Source organism: Passer montanus, unplaced genomic scaffold (assembly GCF_014805655.1).
Source record: "Passer montanus isolate IOZ18808 unplaced genomic scaffold, ASM1480565v1 scaffold138, whole genome shotgun sequence".
NCBI classification, from domain to species: Eukaryota; Metazoa; Chordata; class Aves; order Passeriformes; family Passeridae; genus Passer; species Passer montanus.
In genome coordinates this window covers 38,937-54,855 of record NW_024360719.1, presented here as the reverse complement: position 1 = coordinate 54,855, position 15,919 = coordinate 38,937, and the positions used below count along the sequence as shown (strand labels likewise).

The 15,919-nt window shown below is 47.0% G+C and overlaps 1 protein-coding gene across 1 annotated transcript in view; it reads right to left on the bottom strand.

The window, feature by feature from the left end:
• CMTM4 (CKLF like MARVEL transmembrane domain containing 4) overlaps positions 1–6,252 on the bottom strand; it is a 36,792-nt gene extending 30,540 nt beyond the window's left edge. The window contains exon 1 of the mRNA XM_039699707.1: positions 5,693–6,252. Coding sequence (XP_039555641.1) covers positions 5,693–5,878 — 186 coding nt within the window. The 5' untranslated portion in view covers positions 5,879–6,252. The remainder of the gene's footprint in view (positions 1–5,692) is intronic.
• Between the last annotated feature and the right edge of the window lie 9,667 nt (positions 6,253–15,919).

The window sequence follows — 15,919 nt, the reverse complement described above, 5'->3', positions numbered from 1 at the left end:
ATATAACAGCCTTTTTGTAAGACTAAATACCAGAGAACACCAGTATCCACTGTGATAGTCAACATCTTCTGAACAAGCAGCTACAAATGCCACTGAAAATCAAAGCTCAGCACATGACACAAAAAACCCACAATGATTTCTTACAGTAACACACATTCATTGTTTGAAGAGTACAAGAGAATAAAAAGGTAGACAATGCAGATCATCACAGAGTGACGATAAATTGCTGGGATGAAAGAGAAGTGTCTGGAAAAGTGACACTGCAGAGTGGTGGGACCCAGCCCAAAGGCCAGCACTGCTCAGGCTGTGGCTGCTGAGAGCCCCTTGTCCAGCACTGTCCAAACCCTTTTGTCCTGCCCCGTGCAGCAGGAACAGGGCTGGCTGAGGGCAGGAGGGTCAGGAGGAGTTACAGCAAGGGGCAGTGTTAGCACAGGAACAAAGAGCTACAAATTGCTCCAACTAAATCCACAATGAAAAGGAGGAAGGCTTCTATCCCTCCAAAGTGCAGAATAAATGAAGAAAACTAAACCTTAAGGTGAGACCATCACCTGTAAATAAAAAAGGCAGGTACTGGGCTGCCAGGGACCTGAAGTTCCCTCTGAGCATCTCCTGCAGTGCTCTGCTTTTCAGCAGGAGCACAGAGTGCTTCCCACCAGGACTGATAGCTTGGCTGCTGTGACCTCCTCAGAACATCCCCCCACTGCCCTCTATTAACTCCCTGAACTGAATTAACACCCCACTGACAGAAATCCACACTCCACCATAACCAACGCAAGAGCAATCTGCCTTCATTCACACTGATCATGTGGCTCCCTGGAACCTCCCTGCCTTACAGCTGGCAGCTGCCTGGGAAGCACCCAGCCCCCTGCTCCAGCCACCATTCCCAGCTGGGAATCACACCCAGAGCACTGCAGGGGCAAAGGAGCAGCCAAGTCAGACAGGCCCTCAGATGTGACACATCACACACAGGTGGGAGGTGGGGGGCTCCATGTAATCCTCCCCTCCAGCTGAGATGCTGAGCTCAAGACAGAAGAAGAAGCAATAACTAAATATGAGATTAATGAACACATCAGAATAGCTTTCAACCAGATTCTAACAGTCAGCAATTAGCTTATTGCTTGGAACATAAATGTTATTGCTTTAATTTTCTAATATAATTAATAACACAATTAACAATACTCTTATTACCCATGTAATTACCCATGCATTCCTGGCTTTTGAATTTTGTTTTCTTCATCACAACAGAACCTGACAGCCAAGAGCTCCACTGAAGTCCTGGCCTCCACAACCTATTTCTGAATCTGGAAATGTATAATGACAGTAAGCCACAAAACAACTTTTTTTCAATGCACAGCTACTCTTCACCAGTGAAGCTGGAACTTTTTATTCTGAAAACTGTGAACATCTGAACTGCTATTCCCACCAGATTTCATTTAGCTCAAACTGCTGCCTCCCCTGGCAATACCAAATGCTATAGACAAGAAGACAAGAGCAAGCAGGGAGTGATACTTCCCAGTGCACTAATCAGCACCTCGCAGCTCAGAGACCTCCCAAGCAGAAGTATTATCTTCTTTAAAAGGAATCTCTGATGGATTTTTGTAGCATTTGGAACAAACACATGAGGAGAAGAATGCCTAGGGCTGTCTGAGCCACAGAAGCCATCGCCAATCACCACAAATGCCATCCACCCTCTCAGCCAGCACACACCAAGTGGTTGCTGCCTCTGGCTGCACTGTGATCGCAGTGCTCCAGGTAAACCATTCCAATGTCACAGGAACTCACCAGGCACAACTCTTCACACCCACGCCCCGCTGCTAAAGGTGATACATGTCACTTTAAATCAAGTGCCTGTACAAACCTGGCAGGTTTCCAGTGAGAACCAACAGGGTTCCCAACAGGATCCTGCCTAGTTTCCCTTTCCTTCAAGCCTATGAGCAGCCCACCTGGAGCCACACTCCCAGGAAAACTGAGCAGCAGACATAGGGCAGCCATGACTAGCCGTGGGAATTTCAGTAGGAAATATGTTTATGTCCAGCTTTAATGACAGTAAGATCTTTGAAGGTACAGAATTACAATAACCAAGGAAAAATAATAATAATGCATTTTGAAAAGCTGAAAACTAAAACGAAGCGGGGTGGTGGTGGGAAGCAGACAGTCTCATCTAAAATGAAACTATTTCCAGCAAAGAGGGGGTACCTGCTAACCAGCTCATCTCCTTGGCATGACAGAATGGGCCCCTCCTGACTCTCCACAGTAAACACCTCTTTTCAGCAAGCACACTCAGGAAAAGGAGACTGTCCTTAGGAAATTCAAGGGAATGGGCAGAAAGTACTGAAATAAATCATTTGAGGACATCCATAGCAAAGTTTTCCAGTGATATGCATATCATCATTGTACAGCAGTCTCTGTGGGAAGTATTAAAGCCCTCAAAAGCATGAGAAACAAATTCGTGCCAGAAAGAAACGAGAATAAACGCTAAAGAACATTCCTGCTCTGCTCTCCAAGGACAGCCACCTCTCACTCCTTCCATGAGAAAAGGTACTGCTCTTTTAAATGCCAGAAGGCCAACAGAGACAACCTCTCCAAAGGAAAACCATTTCTTTGGCTAGCACATAATTGCACTGGCTTCTCCCTGACCTCCCTTTTGAGTGCAAAGTCCCATAAGAACAAAACCAAAAGGCACAAAGCAAACATGAAAGCTCCAAGCTACCCTAAGTCCTGCCCCCTTCCATTTCCCTTCGTGTGTCACTGTCTGGTGACACCCTCAGGTGCCAGGAGCCTTGAACACTCTTTTTCTGACGTGGTCCATCACTCCCCACCTTCCTCCAAGCTGCTGCTGTAAGAGGCTACAGCTGCAGCCCCAGCACGCAGATGCTCCCTCACAGATCCCAACAAACACACACAACTATTTCAACAGAATACTGAGATACAGGCAAAGGACTCCTTTCTGAAAAGCTCACCCACCTGGCAATAACATTGTCGAAACCAGGGAAGTCAGTTCAATGCTAAGCTGTTCCACATGGGCCCTTTCCCTTACTCCCTCACTGCTCCTCACACTGTTATTACTGACCTCTGCCCAAGCACTGGAACTCTTCAGCTTGGCCATAAAGAGGAGATGTAGCCCTAAATTGTAGTTTTCCAGTCTGCAACCAAATCTAAACTTAGCAAAAACCAAAACAAGGCTGAGAAATAAGCTGCACAATACCATACAAGAAATATCACAACCCATTATGTTGGTGTCCCTTCAAAGGACACTTTGGGGCATACTGTCTTGAAATATTAATGAGTTAAAACCACTGTCCCCTCTAGCAGCACTTACATTACTCCATATGCCTACAATGTCATCATGGTTTCCTTCTTGTAACAACCCCTTTATTTGGAACCATAAAGATAAATCTACAATAAATTAACAGAGCCTTACACCTATTTTAAGTGATGTGGGGTTTTCCCCATTTCCTGTTCCTTCTGACAGTCAAAAATGGGCATTTGGAAGCAGGGCCATCCAAGCCACAGAGAGCAGCAGTTTTCCTTCCCTCAGCACCACAGGGCAGTTTGTGGGAAGCCCTTCAAGGAAAGATTAGAACAAGCAGCAGCAATGTTTGCCTTGAGCTGATATTTTGCCTGTCAATCACAAATGTATTTTAAGATAAATCCTGATGCTAAATGAAGCACATGCATTGTAATCTTTCCTGTAACATTCTTTTTTTTACTATAATACACTTATAGACTTTTATCTTAACCAATACTTGCCTTTTTCCTTTTTGTAATGTTTTTTTTGAGCGCCAGGAGCTCCTTCTTGTTTTAAAGACATAGATTTCTACACCACAGACTCTGTCACATTTCAGTTCCTACAGTATTTTTGTAAAGGCATTATTGAATATTGTAATTGAAATAATTATACTTGGCAAACAAGCAACTTAAGTACACAGTGGAATGTGCTCTCTCTCCTTTCTTTTCCAACGCTGCTCAGTTTTCCATCGGTTTGCAAATGTCAGTAGTCTGCTCTTCCATTACCATGAATGAGGAGTTTTTTTGAGTACAGGTAACCAGGCTGAAGTGGTACACAGCCTTCCACCCCACACTAGCTAATTTAATTTCTTCTTAACTGCTGCCCCTCTGCATTCATACACTCCTGGGAAGCACAAGCAATAGCTCAGATCATTCCTACGAAAAGGGCACAAAGCACGGCTCAGCTTCTCTCAAGACACTGCTCTGTAAGTATCAATCTCCCCAGCGATGAACTGGGAGCAGCAGTGTCCTTGTCCAGGGACAAGGAAACCTCGCTGACTGCAGCACAACGTGGTTTTCCCCCATCTTTCTTTACACGACTTAAAAACTTACGAGGTGTACTCCACATATCTTCGGGATTTGTTCCAAGCAAGTCAGATTTAATAATAAAGGATTCAGTTACAATCAGTAATTAGTCATTTTAATGACATGTTTTTAACAAGACTTGCCATGGTTATTAGTGTACTGCAGAAAGGATCTGCAGTAGGAACTGAAACAAAAATCCCGAGGGTGGATTATTTCAGCGTATCAGGCAGCACCACCCCAGGATTTCCACCACACGGACAGTTTTTAACAGCTCGAAGACAGGTAGATGTTGCACAGTGATGACAGATCCTTTGGCTCCAGTCCTGAACACACACAACGCACACACTGCTGGTCCCTGTTGTTTTACTGGGCTAACACGCTCACTGCTACCACTTGCAGAGCACAGATCCTACCCTGCGCTGAGGAGATGAGATGAAAACAAATCACACTTCCAAACCCTGGATTTTACTAGGCATTCATAAAAAATGAATTCATCACCAGAGTCCTCTATAAACTTGTGTGCAGCTGAAGCCAGGATACTTCCAACGTGTTTTTCATGAAACCTGCATGTGCAAGTTTTGCCTTGTACTAACCAGCAGTGGTTTTAAATGCTGAAGTTATAAATACAAAATATTAAAATGTTTCTGGTATCACACTTCTCAAAGAACTTAAGTTACAAGAATTTGCAACACAATGTAAGAAATTACTTCAAAATCTATTTCAAGGTGATTGCCATTTTCATAAAACAGCGCTTTTCTTAATATCCTGAAAAACACATTTGTTGATTTGAAAAATATAAATACCATAGTGACTTGGAAAGCAGATCAGATGAAGGCAAACATCACCACAGAAACTGCTGAAATGCTCTGGTGTTTATTACGTGTTTCACTGCTGGGGTGGTCGAAGCCTTGCACGGGCTCCATCAAACTGAACCAGCTCAGGTGTCCAAAGCACATGAACGAGCCCAGCTCACGTTTAATTTCACAATACAAAACCTCACGTTTAGCTTTCGGGGGTTTTTTAAGGGTTTCTTTCTTTTTAGTAGATGCACTAAGGAGAACTTCAGCCCGCTAAGGACAAGCAGGGGAGCGAGGGCTCTGCGAGCTCCGGGCCCGGCGCGCTCCGCACCCGGCACCGGGCGGGTCCCAGGGGGGAACGGCGGAGCCTCACCCGGGCACGGCACCGGGAAGGTGCGGTGCTGGCACCGAGGCTGCCTGCCGCGCTGTCCCGGCCCTGCAGCGGTTCGCTCGGCACGCCGGGGCTCCGCGGGCACAGGGCCCCGGTGGAACTGGCTCCCGCGGCCCCGGCAGCGCCGCACGGCCCGGCCGGGCCCGCCCCTCTCACCGCCGGCCGCAGCCCCGCTCCCCGCGGTACTCACCACCTCGGCCAGCTTCAGCCTGCCCAAGGTGCCCCGCAGGTAGTCCAGGTCGCAGCGCAGGCCGCCCAGCCCGCGGCGCTGGCTGACGGGCTCCGTGGTGGGCTGATAGGGGCTGCTGGCCGCCGAGATCATGGAGGCGCTGGACGCCTCGCCGTCGAAGCCTTCCAGGTCATCGCCGTTCCTCATGGTGCCGGTGCCGCGGGTGCCGCCGGGGGATGGCTGCGGGCTCCGGGCCGAGCGCCGCGCTCAGCTAAGGCAGCGAGGGCTGCATGGCCACCCCGCGCCCGCCTCAGGGCGGGGAGCGCCCGGGCAGCATCGCGCGGAGCGGGGCCGCGCTGCGGTGCGAGAGGCGCGCAGGGGGAGCGGAGCGGAGCCGCGCTGTCCCGGTGCAGAGCCGTGCCCCAGCCGGGGCGCACAGCCCTGAGCCCCGCCGCTCGGGGGCGCGCCCGGCTCCCTGTCCTGGTTCTGATCCCGATGCCGGTCCCGATCCGAACCCGGTCCTGGTCCCGATCCCGCTCCCAGCAGAGCAGCCCAGCTCCGAGCGGCGCCGCCGCAGCCGCTCCTCCCCCTGCGCGGAGCGGAAAGGGCGGGCAGGGCCCGCCCCGGAGGGCGCGCAGCGGGCGGTGCCTGCGCCGCGCCCGCCCCGCGGAACGGGCCGCGCACCTGCCCCGGGACCCGGCTCGGGGCCGGCTCCAGGCTCCGGGACCTGCCCCGGGCTCACGGCCGAGCCCCTGCGCTGACACTGCGCCCGAGCGGCTGCGGCTGCGGCTGCGGAAACCTCCGCGCCGTTCTTCCACGAGCGTTGTCTTTTGAAACAGTGACGTTTTCCAAGGTAGCCTTGACTGGCTCTGAATCCGGTTTTGGGGGTGCTTTTCCTGGCGCTATGTCACGACAAATAAGGACAAATTGCAACATAACCTGGCAAATCCAGGTGAGTGAAATGCAGCTGTTTTTTTAACACAGCCGTGCTGCTGTGTACCACGGTGAAGTTCAGGTGTTCTGAGTTGCATCCTGTGATCTGCCATGGTTATCAGCCAGGGTCTGATAGACGCGTGCTCCTGTTCTTGTCACTGATAGTCTGCGCTGTCACCTGTTCCACATTACAGGACTTTAACACATTCACAATTCTAGCATCTTCCTCTGGCCTCCAAGCGCCTGACTGCTACAGTTCTGTTTTCCATGAGCACTGTCGACTGCCCACCTGGGGATTTGCTTTCCAGTTACCTGTGTGTTCTACTTCATGCCTCCCTTTCGGTTCCCTTGAAACTCTTTGATCCCTCTTTTCATAGGTTCTGCCCTGTACACGTGATTTTTAATTTCAAGATATTTTTCTTGTTTGGCCTCTGAATAAACATCTCCAAAGAAGGAGGGGCAAGGAGAGAGAACCAGGGAAAGAGTCAGGGGTTTGTTCACCACTAACAGTCACAGCTTGGTTAACTGGAGCTGCAGGTGACTGTGCAAAGTCCTTCCACAGCTTCTCTGCTACACCCTGTGTAGCAGGGTGAGGCCAATATTCTCAAGCAAGGTGAAGAGTGTAAAAGAAAGTCACTGCCCTTTGGTGAAGGGTGAGCAGCAGGGAAAGAAAAAAATAAGAAAACATGAGCAAAGCATGGAGAAAGAGGGTAACTCTTGCTTGTGTCACATGAACCTGGCCTAACAATAGGAAATCATGTAAGGGGGAAATCCCGCTATGGCACAGGGCTGGACTAATAGATGTTTACAGTCTCTTAATTTAAGTTCTTGTATAAGTGGGGAAATCAGAACTGTCACAAAGCTCTTTTTCTTGCAGGAAGCATCACGAGTATGTGGTTGTCATTCCAGAGAGTGTCTCTGGATTGTAACTGAAGGCTCCATGGCTGTTTCAGAAACACAGGTTATGCATATTTACCTGCAGAGACATTTAACCTTTATTTTGAAGGACTCCTGTTGCAGTTCTGGAAAACTATCCTGAGCAAAACAAGGAAAACATCTCTGAAACATCCAGGGAGTATTAGTTTGGTCAATCTTTTGCAATTCTAACCAAAACATGCCAGTGTGTTGAAAGAGAATCTAAAGGTGTGTTGAAGAAGGACAAAGGGGGAAGATAGTTGAGTGGTTTAGCAAAAGGTGAGGTGGTAGGAGATCTTTATTCTGGCTGTTTGCTTAGTTCCTCCAGCACACCCTTCTGCAAACTTTTTAATAACTTCCTTCTCCCCTGGACATGAAGTGTAAATGTATTTAAATCACGAGAGCAGTTTGGGGGTGCTGGGAGGTGCAGACACACTGAACCCATCTGGTTTTGGACAGCCAATTCCCGGGGCAGGGAGAGCACAGCCAGCGAGCTCTGCCCCAGCAGGGTGTTCCGGGGCAAGAGGAGGGCTGCTCCCAGCGTGTGCTGGGTGTCCCAGCTCCCGGGGCAGCTCCTGAGTGTCCCAGCTCCCAGCGTGTGCTGGGTGTCCCAGCTCCCGGGGCAGCTCCTGAGTGTCCCAGCTCCGGGGGCACAGCCCTGCCAGGAGGGTCCACACCCAGCCCAGGCTGGGCTGGGATACCTGGCGTGCTCTTGGATGGGTGGGTGGGCTGGACTGGCTTGGCAAGGCCTGCTGAGGCTGCTGCCAACATTTAACAAAGGAATCCTTTACACACATTCTTGCCTGATACAGCACCTTTACAGCTCTGCAGCAAGGGAAGGGAAAAAAAGTCTACGTTTAATATGTAAATAGAAGTAATGATCCAGGAAAAAGGTCACTGCATTCATCCCCGTGGATCAGATTGCTCTCAGATAACTTTGGCTTTGTGAGTTTCCAGCACAGCCTGCCGTTCCATTGTGTGCCTGCTCACGGGGACCAGGAAAATGGGGAACTGGGTCACTGAGCAGCACTCAAGACACCACCGTAGTATCGAGCTAATCAGATCAGCGAATTAATCACTGAGTTCTTCACATCCAGCTAAAATGCAACTGAAGAGTGAAAACAAGGAAGAAGCAGCACTGAGGGAAAAACCAAGTATGCTGTTCACAGACACTGTAATTAAATTATCTGTTTGTTACAGAACAGTTAGGTCAGCTTTGACAGAATTAAAAACTCCCCATCAGAAAGAATCTCCAAGACACTGGTCATAAATTAAAACCACCTGGTGAGTTAGGTGTAAAAGGCAGTTGAAAGAGAATCTTAAATATTCTCAGTGAACAAAATGAACAAAGAGACCCTCATCTCTCAACCTTCACCTCAGATATTCCTACAGTCTCTCATAAACTTGTGAACCAATTGTGGGTTCTTTTCATTAAGCACATTTAAATGCTATTTCCAAGATTAAAACTGTGATTCTATTCCAGCAGAATAGGAATATCAATTCAAACCAGATTTAAAAGTGCTTTTATGTAATTTAAACACACTTAAAAGTATTTTAGCTTTGCTCAAACATAAAATTTTGTAGATCTGAATGGTGCTTATTAGGAATGGTGCTTTAATGCAGTTGAGAGTGTAAAAGGCATTAGAATCCTAACAGGAAAGTTACATCTGTGCAAGTACCTGAAAAGAGCCGAGAGGTTCTTTAAGAGAAGGCTCCGGCATTTCCACGTGACCTGCCAAAGGGAAGGAGCCCTGGTATGCTGCCAAATTCCAGGAGAGCTGAGCACTGATTAGAGTTTAACTTCGGCATCAGACAGGAGGCTTTTTTCTCCTTGAAATTCTCAATGTAAAAAGTGCTGAAGCTTTTTCTTAGCTTTTCAGTTGGGGAAAAGAAAAAAAAGCCAAGCCCCACCCTCAAAAGCTAATAAAGAACTTGCTTCAGGAAAACATCTGGTAGCTTTAAGTGCCTCGGTGCATGGAATTGTGCATTTTGCCAGTGTGGGAGCGTGGTGTGCACAGTGGTTCTGAAGCCATGAGCAGCATGGGAGGTGGGCAAATCATTTTGCCAAGTCAGAAGTAGGAATTGATACAAGAATAAGAAACTGCAAGTTCTGGCACAGACTTTAAGCAGAAGGAAAACTGTCTGGGATGGTGGGGAGTTGTGAGGTCAGTTCTCTGTAGTGCTGCTGAACAGTGTGACAATCCCATGTCACCGCATCCTTCCACAGCTGGGCATGCAGCCTCCCAGCAGGACACCACCGGGAAAGGCACTCGGGAACAGTGAGGACACCTGGATTCCACAGCTGGGAGTCAACACCAGTCCTACCAACTGAGGAAAGGGGTCAAAGCACAGCCCTGCCAGCTGAGGAGAGTTCAGGGAGAAGCAGAGAGAACAGAAAGAAGCTGAGATGAAGGGCAGCCTCTAAGAGCTTCTTGCAAGCTCCACTGGCTGAGAGCACCGTGCCCGTTTGGCCAGGGTCTCTTGGGCATGCACCACAGCACAGCAGGGGACTCCTGGGCTTTTCAGCTGGTTAAAAAAGTGCACCTTCAGTAGCCAGCAGTGGTAGTGACTCTTAGTCCTCTCCTCAGCTACAACGTTGCCCTGTGCACTTTCACCACCTCCAGCCCTGAGGCCTTGGAAAACAAAGAGAGCAGCCCTGGAGCCCCCAGGCTTCAGCCCCTGGGGACAGTCCCCAGCCCCAGGAGTGCCACCAGCTCTCACAGCTGGGAGCAGAGGCAGCAGCTGCTGAAGTCCCCACAGGACCCTGCCAAGGACTAAGGGGACAGGTAAAGTGTCACTGCTGCAACTTCACCATCACTGTCAGGAAACAGTGTTTCCCTTTTAAAAACAAATGAAAAATTAAAAAAAAGCCCCCCCCCCCCCCAGAAACAAAACCAAGAAAGGCAATGCTGCCAAATGGCTCAGTCAGACCCTTACCTTGCAGACAGGAACACAACTTCGTGTGCTTTTACTTTTAACAATGAGCCATTCACAGAACTTTTTTTTTTTTTTTTAACTCCAAGATTAGGGACTGACATCTCATTCTGTATCATCTACTGGGCCAGTTTGGTAGTGAATGAAGAAGTCACTTGCTCCTTTCACCTCCAAAAACTTCTAAGGGTATCCACAATCTTCAGGTGCCAGAGAGGGATTACCATGCAGCCACAGGGCAGCAGAAATTCTACACAGCAGAAGGTGAAATGAATTTCTATAAAAAAGAGAAGCAAAATGCCAGATTCTTAAGAAAAGTGCCAGCAGACCTTTAATGGTGCTGGGAACCAGCCAAGACTGTGAGTTATATTTCTTTTGAAAGAATCCTATATAATGAAGCACAGGGAAAAAATATGCTGAGAGACTGACAGCAGTGTTTATTTTATTCATGGCACTACATTTATCCAGGGAACTGAGGGGAAAAAAAGCCCTGTACTGAGGTGGTGGTCTTCCAATAACACCATAAAACCATACAGACCTAGAGCAGAAGGCCAGAAAACTCATGTTCCCTCTGCATGGACATGGGGATGCTGCCGCTGCACCATCAGTAGTTTTATAGCAAGTGATGGAGCACGCAGGGTACAGCAGACTTTGGAGGGAAAGAGCCAGGGTTTATTTTTTGAGGAGATGGGAAGCTGAAGGGAAGGATGAAAAAATTGTATAAACCATGTTTTATAAGAAAAGTTTTAAAGGTCCCTCAGCAGGCTTAAAAAAAAGATGAAGTACACTCACTACATTCTTTCTTTCCATGGACGGAATGGGCCAGTGAAAACAACTGACCTCAACTGTTTGAATCCTGTGTGTGTTGTTATGCAACAACCCAGTCCCCTGCACTTCTCCTGGGGAACTGCACATGGTAGAGAAGTTCATTCTTTAATTACCCTCCTGAATTTGTTTTACTTACAGCTAACCTGCAGCTGATTGCTAACATCAGCAACCGTAACAGCGGTTCAAAGAATATTCCCTTTTGCAACAGCACCTAATTTCTGCATATGATGGAACTCTGTATTCAGCTCATCTGGCTCATTCTTCACAGAGTATTTCTTTGGTTACATGGGTTTTCTACACGGAAGGGAAAGTTTTGGCTTTTTTGCTTTTTTTCAACAGGAAAAATAATTTCAAGTCTTCCATCACTGGCTATAAACCCAAGGCAGGCATATGGCCCAGCTCTCTACAGCCATACACAGAGGAACTAATAAATCCTGATTCCTTGCAGGCTTGTCTTCTCTTCCCACCTTCCCCATCTCACCCCTCCCACTGAGGCCACTGCCCCAGCCCCCTCCCCAGGGTCCCCTTGCACAGGGAGCAGCTCAGCTCCTATTTCTGTCCTCCAACTACTGCTCGAGAGAAGGAAGCCAGCACTGCGCCAGGTTCCGTGTGTGCAGACCACAGATCTTTCTTTGGCTGGGCTCGCCTAGGAACCAGCCAAACTTCCTTGGCAGTCCCTGCCTAAAGCAGAGGAAATCTTTGGATTTATCATCTCCACCAAGCCCTTAATTTTCATGCAACTGGGATTAAGTCAGCTGTCTGTGAGATCTTTCTTGTCACTGAAACTGGCCGAAAGATTTAAGTTATTTTTGGGGAGGGGGTAGAACAGGACAGAGTACAAATGCAAAAGCAGTGGAAACTATGCTAAAAATATTTAAAATATGACAGCATTCTCTTAATAGTCATGTTGTACTTCTGTTCAGCTAAAGGTGACTTGGGAGAGATTTTGACAGGATTTTGCTGTTTTAAGTATTTCAGATCCTGCCAGTTTCTCTGGCAGTTTCTCAGCATTGCAAGATACTGGTTAAAACATCCTGATTCAGCCAGTTAAGCACAGCTAATGATAGTCACCTATTGACAATCCAGTGTTGTCCTGGGGCATGTGTGCTCTTCCCAGGAAAACCTGGGAGTAACAATTCAGGTTCACAGCATAAATAAATGCCAGTATTAATTCAGTAGCCCCCATGTCTTGCACAAATCAAAGGCTGATATTCCACTGCCTGTTTCCAAACCAGCCCATTACTACAGGAGCTCCCAACTCTTACCAAAGCTGGAGCCCAGCTGTGGAGGTCAGGCTCCATCGCTGACCTCCACAACCGAGCGAGAAAGAGCCACTTGTGGGTTTGGTTGGAAGTGCCTAGAGCTCTCCCTCCAGGACTTCTGCCTTTGTTTTGCATTCAAGAGATTTTCTGTGCAGTCACTGCATTACATTTACTTTGTAAATGTAAATCTCACAGGACTTCTGCCTTTGTTTTGCATTCAAGAGATTTTCTGTGCAGTCAGTGACTGGTCTTTAATTAAATGGAATTCTCTCCTATGTCTCCCTCTCTGCCTGTAGGCACAGTAACTGAATTCTTTCAGAACAGCAGAAAATTTGGAAAATCTTCACTTTCTAATAATCTCCAGAGCATCATCAGTATACCAAGTCCTTAGTGGGTAATCATTTTCCTCTGGAAAAGAGAGGTTTTAATTTGGTGCCCCCAGGGCACAGCACTGTCCTGCAGTCCCCCTCATTGAGGCCATGGACAACACACCACTGTGTGTTGTCTGTGTGTGATCTGATCTCAGCAGCCCTCTCCATCCATCCATCCATCCATCCATCCATCCATCCATCCATCCATCCATCCATCCATCCATCCATCCATCCATCATTTCTCTGTGGTCTCACTCCCTCAGTTGTCAATTAAGTCCATTCCACTCCCTCTCTCAAAGGCAAGTCCTTAGCTTTTGGAATGCTGTCAGACTGGTCAGGTGAGTGCCAGAGATCTACAATGGTATTTTCCTTCCCTCAGCTTCAGTATTTCACTGCACATGCTTGCAGGAGTTGCAGCTCCATTTCTGGCATATTTTGAGGGTTTTGGGCAAGCCCAAGTTAAAGATGACATTTTAATGTCATAAAGCTACACTACATATTACATACAAAACATTTGTACTGAAAACTCAAAGGCAACTTGTCCAAGCTAATTCAGCTTTCTTTTGGACAAATACAGCTGTTGGCTTTCAGTGCAGGACAGTGCTGTTTCAGCTTTTGTTCTGAAAGAAACCAACCAGTCAAACCAGTGTCAATTTATTAACTCGAAATTAGAAAGGAGAACAGCTTAACTCACATTAACAAAATTCATAGAATTGAATGAAAAAAATTTTTTGGGGGAAAAAATATCAGCAGCTCACTCTCTTCCTTGGAAGATACTTGGATGACAAAAATAATATGCCAAACATATCTTTGGAATTACTGAGGGAAGCTGACAAGCAGTGCCTTTGCCTTTTGCCAGTGCCTTTGTAGGCATATCCAGTATTACCTTCAGGCACCAATCCCACGCCTGCCACCTCCTGGGCTTGGAATATTTGAGCTCCAGAAACATTCAGCAAAATGTTATTGTAATTAAGTGTCAGGGAAAGGGGAGTGAGGGATCTTTTCCTTCAGATATAATGTTCTACTCATAGTGTTGGTTCTGCTGCACAAAGTCTGCTACCAAAGGCAACTGAGAAAATTAATTGCTTCCCTTGGTTCTGACATCATCTCATAGACCTCCTGCATGTAATTACTAATGTGCTTCCCATAAAGCCCTCCAGGAACTCGCAGCCTGGAGCTCTGACTCCTGGAAAAAAACAGGGATTACACAGCTCTTTCAGAGGGTGACAGTGCTCCAGAGCTACTCACACTGCCAAGTCACCCCACTGGCATCAATCACTGCTGGCCACAGCAGCACCACGCTGACACTGCAAGCCTTTTTACTCTTTCAAGACAGGTGAAGCAGAATTAGGTGCCCTGTCCTTCAGGTTTTTGGAGACATGCCTGATTTGGAAGCATTATAACAGCTTATTTATACTACCACTTGTGAAGAACTTCATTTGAGAAAATTCCTTGAGCTTTTTTCTAAACATGTGAATTTCACTGAGGTACATATGGAAGCAGAGATCACTTCCTTTCACTCTTCCAGGGAGCAGAAATCCCTCTAGATCCCATCCTGTGCTCACCTGCAGCCTGCAGTGCCCATTCCGTGGAGCTGCTGATAAACCACTTACAGGGGGTGCAAGAATCTCACAGGAGCCAGCGGTGTCCCAAAGCAGCAGCTCAGACTGTTGGCTTTTGTGATTATTTGTGCTTGCTGTCTTCTCCACACAATCTGAGTGGGTCAGTGAAGGAGAAAAGTTCATTATTACAAAGGCTGTAGCATGTCAGGCTGGAATTTTAATGTCAATTCCTTGAAGGGAAACTGAATTCCAGCAAAAGAGTGCGTTTGGAATTAAACTGTGTCTATCCTATGAATGTATTTATTTTTAAATGAAAAAGACCATATAACAGACAAGTTTGGGTTTGGTACCAAACAGTCCATTCAGCTCTAAACACAGACCCAGACAAGCAGTCTCCTTCAGGTCATTGGTAACAACTTCAAACCCCAGGTTCTCCTGTGCAGGTATTTGAACTGCAATGACTCAGAAATTCACTGTTTTGTTCAAGTAGAGGCTCTTACCTGAGCAGTTCATTCTCTAACAAAACCCTGCCACACCTGAAAAGCCAGAGGGCTTAATGCTGCCATGTGGAACAGCACAGGAAGTGAAAGACTCCTGTTCTAGGAGCATCTTAGAAAACTTAAAGCAGCCTTCAGGGCAGCCTTAGAGCAGCCTTCAGAAAGATTTTTCTGCACCAAAGCCTTATTATCCCAATTTTTTTCCCCTAACTTGCTTTGAAAAAAAAATGAATTACAGTTGAAGAGCAGCAAAGTAAGAGTTATAAGAAGTTCTTCCACTTCCATCCACTGTCACCATATTTCCAAGTTACTTTCAACTTCACCTCATCTGAAGATGAAGTCTTCACTTGGTTTTATCCCAAACTCATATCATATCTCATATCATAAATATAATTCTCTTCATATACTCAAAAAATGAGCTAATGAAAACATTATGGCACTTCTAAAATGATAATTGCTTCATGGCCTCATTAAGGATTCCCTTCTGGAGAAATTATGTTCCAGAAAGCCAAAGCTTAGCTGATTTATATTTCAGAGGCAGGGTGACTCAACAAACATTCATACCTAGCACTTCAGTCTATGCAGGGGAACAGAGGCATCCAGTTGATATGAAATGAAACAAACAATGAAAACCAGCAGCTTAATCCTAATTAAATGCCCACTCCTTCTGTGTTTACTGGGAAGCTCTTCTTACATCCAGCCAAGTGAGAACACTTGACTATTGGCAGAGAAGAGGAATTTTCAACACTCCAGCAATTCATTCCTTAACTTCCCATAGCCTGGATTTGAATCCTGCTAATTCAGGATCAGTGCTGTGCTTGGGAACAGCATTCCACAAAATACATCTGAAGCTGGTGAAGCACACAGCTGTCTCCCCAGCCCCATGAAATACATTTTTTTTTACCAAAGCAGCAGTGCTGTGAGCTGCCACAAGCACACTCTTCTCCAC